Here is a 13431-nt window from a genome sequence, read left to right as displayed (position 1 = left end):
TGTGGTCGTCTGGGGTTGCCATTTCATTACATAGCAGGACCCCTTTGGTTGTCATCCGCGGCACTCATACACACAGCGGAAGGTCGATGTTATTGTACGCTCCGCATTGTTGCGCTTCATGGAAAACCACACTGGACTTAATCTCAGCATTATAATGCCTGCCCAAAGACGGCGAGAGTTGCTACTGCTTGTCTTCGTGCTTAGCAAACCCTTATTTGATCAGCAAGAGCGCTGGATCTCTTTCCATGAGAGTATCTGAAGACTTATGGGCAGGACCCGCCAACCATCTCGCGATTTTGACGATCTAACTTGCCAGTTGGACTGAATGTTACATGATAACCCTTAGGAAGACATGCATAAACTCTGTCAATCAGTGTCACGTCTGTAAATGCTTTCATAAAGGCCAGAGGTTTCATCAGCGCGTTACTGACCTGCTCTGCTTGTATAGTTCTTAATCTTGAATAAATCATTCAGTTTTTCTGAAAGTGTAATGGTTCGTTTTTCTGTAGACGTACATCCCATCTAGCGATTTTCACCCCATTTGGAAAGTTCCTTCGTGGTGAGCCTTTTTTTGCCTTAGAGTGTACATATGTACATCCATTTTTATAATGTGTTTGGATTAGATGATGTTGAGTCAGTTAGAAACTTAGACTGATGTCAGCCATATATCTATTGGCATCCGTTACTTTGAGCAAAGTGACACTACGATTTATTTAGGCCTTCAGCTAGATAGGAGATTAACATATTTCCAGAAAACTAGCAGATCTGACGGTAGGTGTTGTGCTGCCTTATTCTTCATGTACTATGGTACTTATTAGGGGCGTGAGTGTTGGAGGTGGTGGAAGGTCTGAGTATCTATTAAGATTTAGTTATTCGTTATAAAGACTGGAGTTATTCCAATTCATAATTAAAGCCGACCGTCTAATATTACATTATGAGCTGTACATATTTCTGTCATCATCAAGATGAAACTGGAGAAAATCACTATGAGAAGGCTTGCATTTTGCTTCGCGACCTAATTGTATCATTATGGTCCATGTTCCGAGGCTGCAGGCCAAAGATTTTTATCTAAGGTCGGTAGATAATTATGATTAAGTATGGTCAAAGTATGATAGTTACTCCATCAAAAGCAATCCCTTTCAAAAGCCGTTGAATAGGGATCTGATGGACACAGCTGCTTTTGCAACAATAACTGAACATTGAGGCCTTCCTCATCTTTGTCTCCAACAGAACTAGTGATAGGTCCTGGTTGCCACGTGTGACTGAACATCTCGTGAGTAGGACGCAAGGTATCAGTACTTGTTGCGATCTAACATTTGATCTTGTGTTGCAGCATCACTGCCTCTAGGGTTCCACCATATACGCGGACGTCACAGGATGTCGTCATCGAGGCTGAGACCAAGACCCTCATGGCTGCGACCACGTGAGTATTGCACATATACTCTACATGCCCACCTCAATAAAATTCTAGATTTAATAAGACATTGATTATGGTGCTTGTCAAAAGGAGACTACAGTTTTCTTCACAGTAGCCGGTACGCTCAGCTAACAGAATTGAGTCTCGTGTAAAGTTGTTGAGAGTGTTGGTCAGAGTCATGCAGGTGGCAGGTTCCAGTCCATCCAGATTGTGTCCCGGGCTCTGCGGACATGTACAGGCCACTGGCTAGCCCAACTAGCCAGGTGGACCTGCCAGCTCAGTCTACACCTCCGACAAAAACATCTGAAACTTTTTGCCACACTCTGGATACACTCTCCTAACATGGGTCATCCACTACCTACCATGTACCTTTAATACCTTCAAGTATGTTCAATAATAACTACAATTTCTATTGACTGTCGAAGTGCTAAGTGTAAGCGAATATACTGTCAGAACTTTTATGTCTAACAGCTGCACTACATCTGCCAATTCTAACTATATAGTATACATCCAGATCCTCGGAGAAATTAGCTGTAATATGAAACTGAACAATTTCCAGTGCTAATATATCGTTCACTTCTGTGTTCTCGATGGCCACAATATAAAATATGCGGGGTGTAAACACTATTTTTCGCATTAAATAAAAGCCATATTTCTGGAAGCTGAGTCCTTACTGATCTGATTTTGATAAATAACCATATTCAGATGGAAGGGTCGTCATTTACTGGAATTGTTATGGTCTTCAGTCCCCAGACTGGTTAGATGCATCTCTCCATACTACTCTATCCTGTGGAAGCTTTATCTCCAAATAACTAGTGTAACCACATCTTTCTGAATCTGATTACTGATTTCTTCTCTTGGTCTCCCTCTACGTTTTATACCCCCGCCCCACCTCCCCTCCTACACACACACACACACACACACACACACACACACACACACACACACACACACACACACACACAAATCTCACCAATACTAAATTGGTGATCCCTTAATGTCTCATAATGTCAAGTTGCGCCACAAGTTTCTTGTTTCTCTAATTCTATTCGGTACTTCCTCATTAGTTACTTGATTGACCCATCCAATCTTCAGCATTGTTCTGTAGCACCACATTTCGAAAGCCTCTGTTCTCAATATAAACCGTTTATCGTCCATTTTTCACTTCCATCCTACAGTCCATACACACACACACACACACACACACACACAAAACGGTAATATTAGGTTGGTGCTTAAGTTTGTAACGTTTTTCCATAAGTTTGATAAACACAACAAACACACATAACAGAGACTCTGGTCATGAATAATATATTCTCCTTTACTATTTACAACAGTCTGCAAACGCTGGGGTAACTTCTCGATTTCGTAACTATAAGAACCACATGGTTTTGAGGCGAATAACCCGTCGAGCCGAGTTCGGAACACATTTTCATCCGGAAAGGAAGTTCCTTTAAGAGTTTCCGATAGAGAGTGGAAAAGGTGAAAATCTGAGGGCGCATGATCAGGTGCATAAGGTAGGTTTGTCAATGTGGGTAAGTGTTATCGTTGAGTAGCATCAATTCCCGCAGTCTTACCGGTCATTGTTCTCGGACTGCGTCTCAGTTGTTGAAAATAAAATAGAATATATATGAAATAAAGGATATATGTAAATACAGGAATGCATATTATTATGAATTAATGGGCTTTAAATTAAAAATGAAAGAGTGACTTTTTTCTAAAACTTAAGAATAATTAAAAATTTTCATTACTACGATTCATGCCGTGATGTCACCTACATGCACATCTCACTAAAATTACTTGTTTCTGACTTTTAAAACAGAACCTACCAAATTCATTGTAGTCAATCACTAACAAAAAATTTAAGAACACTCGAAACAGAGACTTGGGAAATATAAAAGTTTATTTTTCATTATATACAATTTTAGATTTATTCTCTATATGATACAATGGGCGTAGAATTGCATCTCACAACTCCACGTTATGAGAAGCAAAAATTCACCTTAACAATTGAATAGGGTTGCAGTACTTATGTTGTAATTGACATAATAGGTAGGCATTCTCCAGTAAAGACAACAACAAAGTCCCGTCTAACAAAACCAACAGTAGGTAGGAAACCAACCGTAGGTACGAATTTAAAGTTTGCCTCGCTTTGACAGTTTAGCTTGAAAACTTAAGTTAATTCGACCAGTCCCTGCGCTCTTTAAGATAACATGCATTTGCTGGGCCGGTTTAGGTTGGTTTAAATCCACACACTTGCGCTCTATCGACGCTGATTAACTGTCGTTTTATATCGTTAGCTCCACGCTGGTGCATTTAGACCTGTGGTTATGTGGCAAAATGATGCTCGAATAGAAGTCCCCTACCCTGCTCTCGCCTCATTTTCAGGTATTTTCTCTACATCTACTGTTAAAAAAATAAAAAAGTAAGATGGCTATCCTAGGAGACGAAAAGAAAAGAGTCCGTATTATGAAAAGTGACGAAACTGTCAGCTACAATATCGTTAAGCAGCAATTGCATTTCAGTGTATGATATGCCTTAGAACAAAGTACTCTCGATGTGACTCTAATTCCAGTTCTATATGTTTCAGCACGCAGGCGTATGTCAACCAAGGAAGCCACAACAGGTAAGTGTTTCGCCGTAGCACGCATCATCTCATAGTCCAGAGTGCATGTTAAATTGTATCTTGTCGTATATCTGAATGAGCAAGCCAGTTCAAAGGCCCAACGAAGGGCATAAACACTCCACCTCCTATAACAGAATGCCTATTCAAGCACTGGGGAGCTTAAATCAAACTTACAGAAGGAGTTCTTTTTTATTAACAGTATGACGTCCTGCGAGTAGGATAAAACGCGATACAAGTATTGCTAATACTAGCTGCAGCATAGACTACTTCCACTGAAGGTGTTACATTATAGTAGAACATTATTAGCATTCACTAAAATTATGCACCCCATATACAATTAGTGATTCCGGGCAGACAGATACCTACAGTAGTAAACGTAGCGTATGGTACAGAACACTACCATAAGCTAGCTAGTCTATCGCAGTTTTCCTAATAACTTTGGTCAATTAAGACATTAATCACATTATGTGTAAGTTAGCTGCATTGCATGTCTATCTACGATTCCGTTGTTTGTGTATGCGATTAGTGCCTCACTAGATATCCCTAGAGACTGGAAGCGGTGAGCCGTCTAGAAACCGATATACAAAGAGCTGCCGCAGCCTAAGGAATATCTTTGTTCTACAAAGCTATCCTCCTGTCTGTTTCTTAAAAGCAAATAATATTTACAGCAAAACTGAAATTGTCAATCTTTAATTCAGGTTTTATTCTAAAACTGTTGTAAATAGAAACAAACGGATGTTCTAATAGAAACGTATAGATTTAACATTAGCGTTAGAAAACCCAATTTTCTCAAAATGAGATAAAACTAAAAACTAAAATCGCAAAACAAAGCCAAATCACACATCGCTGCAGTACGTTGTCGAGTTCATATGAAATATACAACTTTCATACTTATCAGTAATAACAGGAAACTCCTGCCACTGTTCATGATGGAGAACGTTATAGTGAGTACAAAATAACGTTGATTGATTGGAATTGCTTTAGTTCCATGTTGTTGTTGTTGTGGTCTTCAGTCCATAGAGTGGTTTGATGTAGCTCTCCATGCTACTCTATCCTGTGCAAGCTTTTTCATCTCCCAGTACCTACTGCAACCTACATGCTTCTGAATCTGCTTAGAGTATGCATCTCTTGGTCTCCCTCTACGATTTTTACCCTCCACGCTGCCCTCCAATACTAAATTGGTGATCCCTTGATGCCTCAGAACATGTCCTACCAACCGGTACCTTCTTCTAGTCAAGTTGTGCCACAAATTTCGCTTCTTTCCAATTCTGTTCAATATCTCGTCATTAGTTACGTGATATACCCATCTAATCTTCAGCATTCTTCTGTAGCACCACATTTCGAAAGCTTTTATACTATTCTCGTCTAAACTATTTATCGTACACGTTTCACTTTCATACATGTCTACACTCCATACAAATACTTTCAGAAACGACTTCCTGACACTTAAATCTATACTCGATGTTAACAAATTTCTCTTCTTCAGAAACGCTTCCCTTGCCATTGCCAGTGTACATTTTATATCCTCTCCACTTCGACCATCATCACTTATTTTGCTTCCCAAATAGCAAAAGTCATTTTCTACTTTAAGTGTCTCATTTCCTAATCTAATTCCCTCAGCATCACCCGATTTAATTCGACTATGTTCCATTATCCTCGTTTTGCTTTTTTTGATGTTCATCTTATATCCTCCTTCCAAGACATTGTCCATTCCGTTAAACTACTCTTCCACGTCCTTTGCTGTCTCTGACAAATTACAGTGTCATCGGAGAATCTCAAAGTTTTTATTTCTTCTCCATGGATTTTAATTCCTTCTCCGATTTTTCTTTTGTTTCCTTTACTGCTTGCTCAATATACAGATTGAATAACATCGGGGATAGGCTACAACCCTGTCTCACTCCCTTCCCAACCACAGATTCCCTTTCACGCCCCTCGACTGTTTATGACTACCATCTGGTTTCTATACAAATTGTAAATAGTCTTTCGCTCCCTGTATTTTACCCCTGCCACATTCAGAATTTGAAAGAGAGTGTTCCAGTCAACATTGTCAAAAGTTTTCTCTAAGTCTACAAATGCTAGAATCGTAGGTTTGCCTTTTCTTAATCTAAGATAAGTCATAGGGTCAGTATTGCCTCACGTGTTCCAATATTTCTACGGAATCCAAACTGATCTTCCCCGAGGTCGGCTTCTACCAGTTTTTCCATTCATCTGTAAAGAATTCGCGTTAGTATTTTGCAGCCGTGACTTCTTAAACTGATACTTCGGTAATTTTCACATCTGTCAACACCTGCTTTCTTTGGGATTGAAATTATTATATTCTTCTTGAAGTGTGAGGATATTTCGCCTGTCTCATACATCTTGCTCACCATATGGTAGAGTTTTGTCAGGACTGGCTCTCCCAAGGCTGTCAGTAGTTCTAATGGAATGTTGTCTACTCCTGGGGCCTCGTTTCGACTCAGGTCTTGGTGCTCTGTCAAACTCTTCACGCAGTATCATATCTCGCATTTCATCTTCATCTACATCCTCTTCCATTTCCATAATATTGTCCTCAAGTACATCGCCCTTGTATAGACCCTCTATATACTCCTTCCACCTTTCTGCTTTCCTTTCTTTGCTTAGAACTGGGCTTCCATCAAAGCTCTTGATATTCATGGAAGTGGTTCTCCTTTCTCCAAAGGTCTCTTTAATTTTCCTGTAGGCAGTATCTATCTTACCCCTAGTGAGATAATCCTCTACATCCTTACATTTATCCTCTAGCCATCCCTGCTAAGCCATTTTGCACTTCCTGTCGATCTCATTTTTGAGACGTTTGTATTCCTTTTTGCCTGCTTCATTTACTGCATTTTTATATTTTCTCCTTTCATCAATTAAATTCAATATTTTTTCTGTTACCCAAGGATTTCTAATAGCCCTAGTCTTTTTACCTACTTGATCGTCTGCTGCCTTCCCTACTTCATCCCTCAAAGCTACCCATTCTTCTTCTACTGTATTTCTTTCCCCCATTCCTGCCATTTGTTCCCTTACGCTCTCCCTGAAACTCTCTACAACCTCTGGTTTAGTCAGTTTATCCAGGTCCCATCTCCTTAAATTCCCACCTTTTTGCAGTTTCTTGAGTTTCAATCTACAGTTCATAACCAATAGATTGTGGTCAGAGTCCACATCTGCCCCTGGAAATGTCTTACAATTTCAAACCTGGTTCCTAAATCTCTGTCTTACCATTATATAATCTATCTGAAATCTGCCAGTATCTCCAGGCTTCTTCCATGTATACAACCTTCTTTTATGATTCTTGAACCAAGTGTTAGCAATGATCAAGTTGTGCTCTGTGCAAAATTCTACCAGGCGGCTTCCTCTTTTATTTCTTACCCCCAACCCATATTCACCTACTACGTTTCCTTCTCTCCCTTTTCCTACTTCCGAATTCCAGTCACCCATGACTATTAAATTTTCGTCTCTCTTCACTATCTGAATAATTTCATCAATCTCTTCGTCATCTGCGGAGCTAGTTGGCATATAAACTTGTACTACTGCAGTAAGTGTGGGCTTTATGTCTATCTTGGCCATAATAATGCGTTCACTACGTTGTTTGTAGTAACTTTCCCGCACTCCTATTTTTTATTCATTATTAAACCTACTACTGCATTACCCCTATTTGATTTTGTATTTATAACCCTGTATTCACCTGACCAGAAGTCTTGCTCCTCCTGTCACCGAACGTCACTAATTCCCACTATATCTAACTTTAACCTATCCATTTCTCTTTTTAAATTTTCTAACCAACCTGTCGGATTAAGGGATCTGACATTCCACACTCCGATCCGTAGAACGGCAGTTTTCTTTCTCCTTATAACGACGTACTCGGGACTATTTCAACTCCGGAATATTTTACACAAGGGGACGCCACCATCATTTAACCATACATTTAAGCTGCATGCCCTCGGGCAAAACTACGGCAGTAGTTTTCCCTTGCTTTCAGCCGTTCGCAGAACCAGCACAGCAAGGCCGTTTTGGTTAATATTACAAGGCTAGATCAGTTAGTCATCCAGACTGTTGCCGCTGCTAGTACTGAAAAGGCTGCTGCCCCTCTTCAGGAACCACATGTTTGTCTGGCCTCTCAACAGATACATCTCCATTGTGGTTGCACCTACGGTACAGCTATCTATGTCGCTGAGGTACGCAAGCCTCACCACCATCGGTAAGGTCCATGGTTCATGGAGGGGGAGTTTGCAAAAGTTACTTGGTCAACTAATTCATATTACTTATAAAATGTTTTGTAAGGACATAAAATACACATTGCACTAACACTGAACGATGTGCGGTTCTAATTATGTGTAAGAAAACAAACAAAAATCACAGATGTCGTCCTCTCCTAGATTCTCTCGCACAGATTCATTTGTCTTTCTTTTCCTACCAATGCTGTCAATACTATCGGTAATTCTTGCTACGTCATTTATGTACTGTATCAAAACTGCCTTACTACAGTTTTGGTATAGCGCATCTCTAGCTTTGGTAACGGATTCAGTTCGGCTAGCTATTTTATACTCGACATGAAAATGTGAGATAAAGGGCAACTCGTAGTCACCGACAATACGAAAAAAAAATTCTTATACTTGCCCATAGTAACCTGAAAGGATGGACGTAGCCATTATAGAAGACGCACTCACAAAACATCACAGAACCTCCTCGGAGTTGAGCTACGTCCTTCACATAGCGGAACTTAAGCGCCCCATTGGACCCTAGGTGCGCTCGATGCCTTATGAGTTATGACATTCGAGAAGAGGCAAGCTGGCAGAACACGCCTCCAGCTACTGTCCAATATCTGTGTTATTTGACCCACTCAATACGTGCATCTTTTTATGCCGCTGTCACAAAAGACATTTTGCTAAGCAACCATCAACTGCGAACAGTTCCCTTCGCAATGTTCGCTCGGAAACTTACTGATGTGGACTTGTAGTCGCTGACAACAATTCCTTTCTGGTTTGAAACCGATTGTCATTGACGACGGATGGCTTCTGTCTGAGTTCCCTGTCGGCTACACTGTCCTCAGCCGAGTTACATTGCTGTGTGCAGTAGAACAGCAACTAATATTTTCTCCAGTACGCTTATTCTGAGTGTGCAGTCATATTATGAAAACACTGTGCAATATAATTAAATGGTCACTTTTTTTAAATCCCATTTACCCCCATTGCGGCGCAAATGTTTGACATTTGGCTCACACCTGCCTAAATCGTTCCACTTGTAATCTTTCCCTCCCACACATCATATTAAAATTCTCTGTCTCTGCACAAGTTTTGAAAGCTTCAAGAGGCGTAAAATATACAAAAGAGAAACTTTTTACTTATCTTCATTTTCTCTTGTTGTCGGCTGCAAATCTTGAGGCTAGGGGTACACTCTTGCAGCTGAAATTTTAATTTTGTAGGTTGTTGTTGAACTGTAGAAATGATGAAATTCTTTCTGCTGCTATAATATCGTATTATTTTATCCCATTCTTCTATACCACACAGACTTCACAATCTCTAATTTCATAAAGCCGTCAATTACATTGTTGTAGCCGGCCGAGGTGGCCGAGCGGTTCTAGGCGCTACTGACTGGAACCGCGCAATCGCTACGGTCGCAGGTTCGAATCCTGCCTCGGGCATGGATGTGTGTGATGTCCTTAGGTTAGTTAGGTTTAAGTAGTTCTAAGTTCTAGGGGACTGATGACCTCAGATGTTAAGTCCCGAAGTGCTCAGAGCCATTTGCACAATTTTTTTACATTGTTGTAGACAAAATTAAAAAACACGTGCGCTTCCATCAGAGGCATGCCCACCACTACTCACATCCTGTGTTACTCACAATACAGGGTGCTTCAAAAAGAATGTATGTATTTCGAATGCTTATATTTATTAAACTTTAAGAAAAACCAATATGAAACTTTACCCACGTATTTACGAACTTCTCAAGTTCAGATTACAGATGTTCAATATGTCCTCCATCAAAGACACGAATAATATCACCCCCAGCATGTCGTTCGACACTGATGTTATGGCACTACGGATACGATTCTTCAACTCTTCCAGGTTCTGTGGGTGAGGTGGTCCATAACTGTTGTCTATAACGAAACCCCACAGGAAGAAGTCAGAAGGTGTCAAATCCCGTGACCGTCCAGCCCAGCTGAGACATGCTAAGTCGCCAGGTCTTTGATGAACAATCCAACAGTTCGTTAGAGTATCATTCAGATATTCACGCACTTGGTGATTCCAGTGAGGGGGGGGGTGCCCCGTCTTATTGAAAAATGAAGTTGTCTTCTTGCAGCCTCAGAAACAACCGGTTTTGTAACATAGCGAGATACTGCTGACTGTTAACCGTGTTTCCATCAAAAAATATTGAGCCGTAAATAGATGATCGCGATATCACACAAAACACATTGACTTTGAGCGAATCTCGTACATGTTCAGTGGCTGCATGTGGGCTCTGTAGGCCTCAAATATGTTTTTTTACCTCACCACTAATATGGAAGTCGCTTCATTACTGAATATGTTGCGTTGTGTGAAACTGATGATATTGTCAGTAGCATCAAGAATCTCGTTACAAAATGCCATACGTTTGCGTTCGTCATCAGGACGCAGACCTTGAAACAGCTGTAACTTGTACGGCTTCATAACCAACCGACGTCTCAAAATATGGCAAATTGTTGTTGTAGGCTGTTGTAACTCCCGACTGGCACGATGATTTATTTTGAAGGACTACCTTGTAAAGCAATTTGAATTCGTGCAACATTTTTTTTCAGGAATACGAGGGTGGGCAGTACTCTTTCCTTTACATACACATCCTGTATCTAGAAACTGTCGATACCATCAGGGAATGTTCCACCCATTCGGAGTATCAATTTGGTACCTCAACCAGGAACGTCTCTGCACTGTAACCACGGAATTTCACTTCGCAAACTCGAGAACACAAAATAATTTGTGCTGTGGAGTAGCCATTTTAATCATATGACGGTTACCAATCGAAACAGAAGACAGCTGACATCTAGCGATTATTTATATTGTTGGAATTGTGTGAACAATATATTTCGTGTGTGACGGCGCAAAGTGCACTGTGTAAAATAGACCTCTTTGGCATTGTCTAACACTCTTTGTGTCCGCTCATTATTCTGTTGTGTTCGCTGTAAATTTTTATTTGTTCTTGAATGTGCCAATATAGTTATTTTTTTCTCCTTAATACTTATTCAGCTGCGCAAATTCCAATAGGTTATGGGCCCAGGCTGCATTTGGAATAAGTATATCAATAAAATAGTAGGGAGAAAGTATTGGAAAAGTTCCAATTTACGTGAAGTGCGAGTTATCCTTACAAGACGATCGCAATTTTTTTTCCGCATTATTTTTCGGTGTTCTTTACGGCAATAAAAAGCAAGTTACCGTTAAGAATGAGTGCGGCACAAATTCCACAGATTGAAAGACTCATAGGTCGCGAAAACTATGCAACCTGGAAGTTCGCAGTAGAAGCGTATTTACATTTAGACGACCTATGGGACGTGGTAGATGGGACAATGAAATACACAGATCAGAATTATTCAAATAAGGATAGGAAAGCAAAATCAAAATTGAAATTACTGATTGATTCGGTGAATTATGTTCACGTTGAAAAAGCTGCTACAGCGAAAGAAGTCTGGGACAATTTACGAAGTGCATTCGAGGATGGTGGTCTTACGAGAAAAGTAGGATTATTACGCGAGTGAATTACCACTCGTCTGGACAAATGTAAGAGTGTAGACGAATACGTTAACAAAATAATAACCACGTCGAACTGACTGAGAAACATCAGATTCGAGATCTCTGACGAATGGATAGGAACATTGCTGTTGGCAGGACTGCCCGAAAGGTATGCACCTGTGATTATGGGACTTGAAAGCTCGGGTATACCAATCACAGGCGACAGTGTTAAGGTGAAAATCCTGCAGGACGTAAAGAGTGCTCCAAGCTGTTGTACATTGGAGAAGGAAGGTGCGTCTGCTCTCTACTCAAAAAACACAAAGGAGAAACCGGTGAGGTGCTACAAATGTCAGAAGATGGGACATATTGCGTCTCAGTGCAAGGAAAAAGTAAGCCCAAGATCAGACACTCAGCAAAAGAGGTATGTTACTGATAGCCCAGAGAGAAGGACCAATAACAAAGGTAAGGCACTCTCATGTTTTTATTCTTTTGGTGGGATGAGTAATCGTGATATGGAATGGATTTTAGACTCAGGTGCATCTGTGCATATTGTTAAAGATAAATCACTTCTTTATGACATCAAAGATAAGACTCATATGGGAATATCTACTGTTGATGGCAACACGCTCCAGTGTCACCTGGCTGGGAAACTAGATCTACATGTAAGTGTAAATGGTGAATCAGATATGGTTACAGCACACAATGTTCATTATGTGAAAAATGTGGCAACTAACCTGCTGTCTGTAGGGGAAATTGTCAAGAAAGGAAATACAGTCACTTTTGACATGCAGGGTGCAAGAGTAATCAGTGAAAGTGGTGAAGTTATAGCTACAGCAAGTAACGAAAGGGGTATTTTCAAGTTGGATACCATTGACAGTAAACATAAAAATGTTAGTGATTCAGTATATTCAGCAGAAGGTTTTTATGGCACCAGAGGCTTGGACATCTAAATAGAAAGAGTATGTCTATAATAAAGGATATGGTAAAGGGAATACAGAATTTTAGTGTGTCCGAGGATCCTTGTGAGACGTGAAGGGAAAACAAGCAAGGTTACCCTTCAAGACTAGTAAGAGTAAATCCACAGAAGTCTTACAGTTAATCCACACAGATGTATGTGGCCCGATGAAGTGTGAATCCATATGTGGGAGTAATTATTTTATTACGTTTATTGATGATTACTCTCGATATACTCGTGTTTATTTTCTTAGTTCTAAAGACCAAGTGAGAGATATCTTTGAGGAATATTGCAATATGGTTGAAAGGTGGACGGGAAAGAAGATCAAGATCATCAGGTCTGATAATGGGAGAGAATATATTTACCAGAAATTGAAGAAACTTCTGGCAGAAAAGGGAATCAGGCATCAAACTACCATAAGGTACAGCTCATCTCAAAATGGGGTTGCTGAGAGGGCTAATAGGATCATTGTTGAGAAAGCAAGGAGCATGATGACTGACGCTGAATTATCCAAAGATTTTTGGGCAGAGGCAGTGTCAACAGCTGTATATTTGAACAATAGATCACCTACAAAAGCATTAAAGAATAGAACCCCTGATGAGATATGGATAGGAAAGAAGCCTGATCTAAGCAATACAAGGGTTTTTGGGTGTGATGCAATGGCACATATTCCATAACAGCTAAGAGGAAAATGGGATCCGAAAGCTAAAAAGTATATTTTTATAGGCTATTGTGAAAA

The 13431-nt window shown here is 40.2% G+C and overlaps 1 protein-coding gene across 1 annotated transcript in view; it reads left to right on the top strand.

Annotated features, from left to right (window-relative positions):
* Positions 1-13431, top strand: part of LOC126463248 (inter-alpha-trypsin inhibitor heavy chain H4-like) — a 170187-nt gene that overhangs the window by 138700 nt on the left and 18056 nt on the right. Inside the window, exons 12-13 of the mRNA XM_050096144.1 lie at positions 1334-1423; positions 4008-4043. Of these exons, the coding sequence (XP_049952101.1) occupies positions 1334-1423; positions 4008-4043 (126 nt within the window). The remainder of the gene's footprint in view (positions 1-1333; positions 1424-4007; positions 4044-13431) is intronic.

This window comes from Schistocerca serialis, chromosome 1 (assembly GCF_023864345.2).
Source record: "Schistocerca serialis cubense isolate TAMUIC-IGC-003099 chromosome 1, iqSchSeri2.2, whole genome shotgun sequence".
NCBI classification, from domain to species: Eukaryota; Metazoa; Arthropoda; class Insecta; order Orthoptera; family Acrididae; genus Schistocerca; species Schistocerca serialis.
The sequence above is the reverse complement of the archived record's forward strand: the minus strand, read 5'-3'. Positions and strand labels throughout refer to the sequence as shown.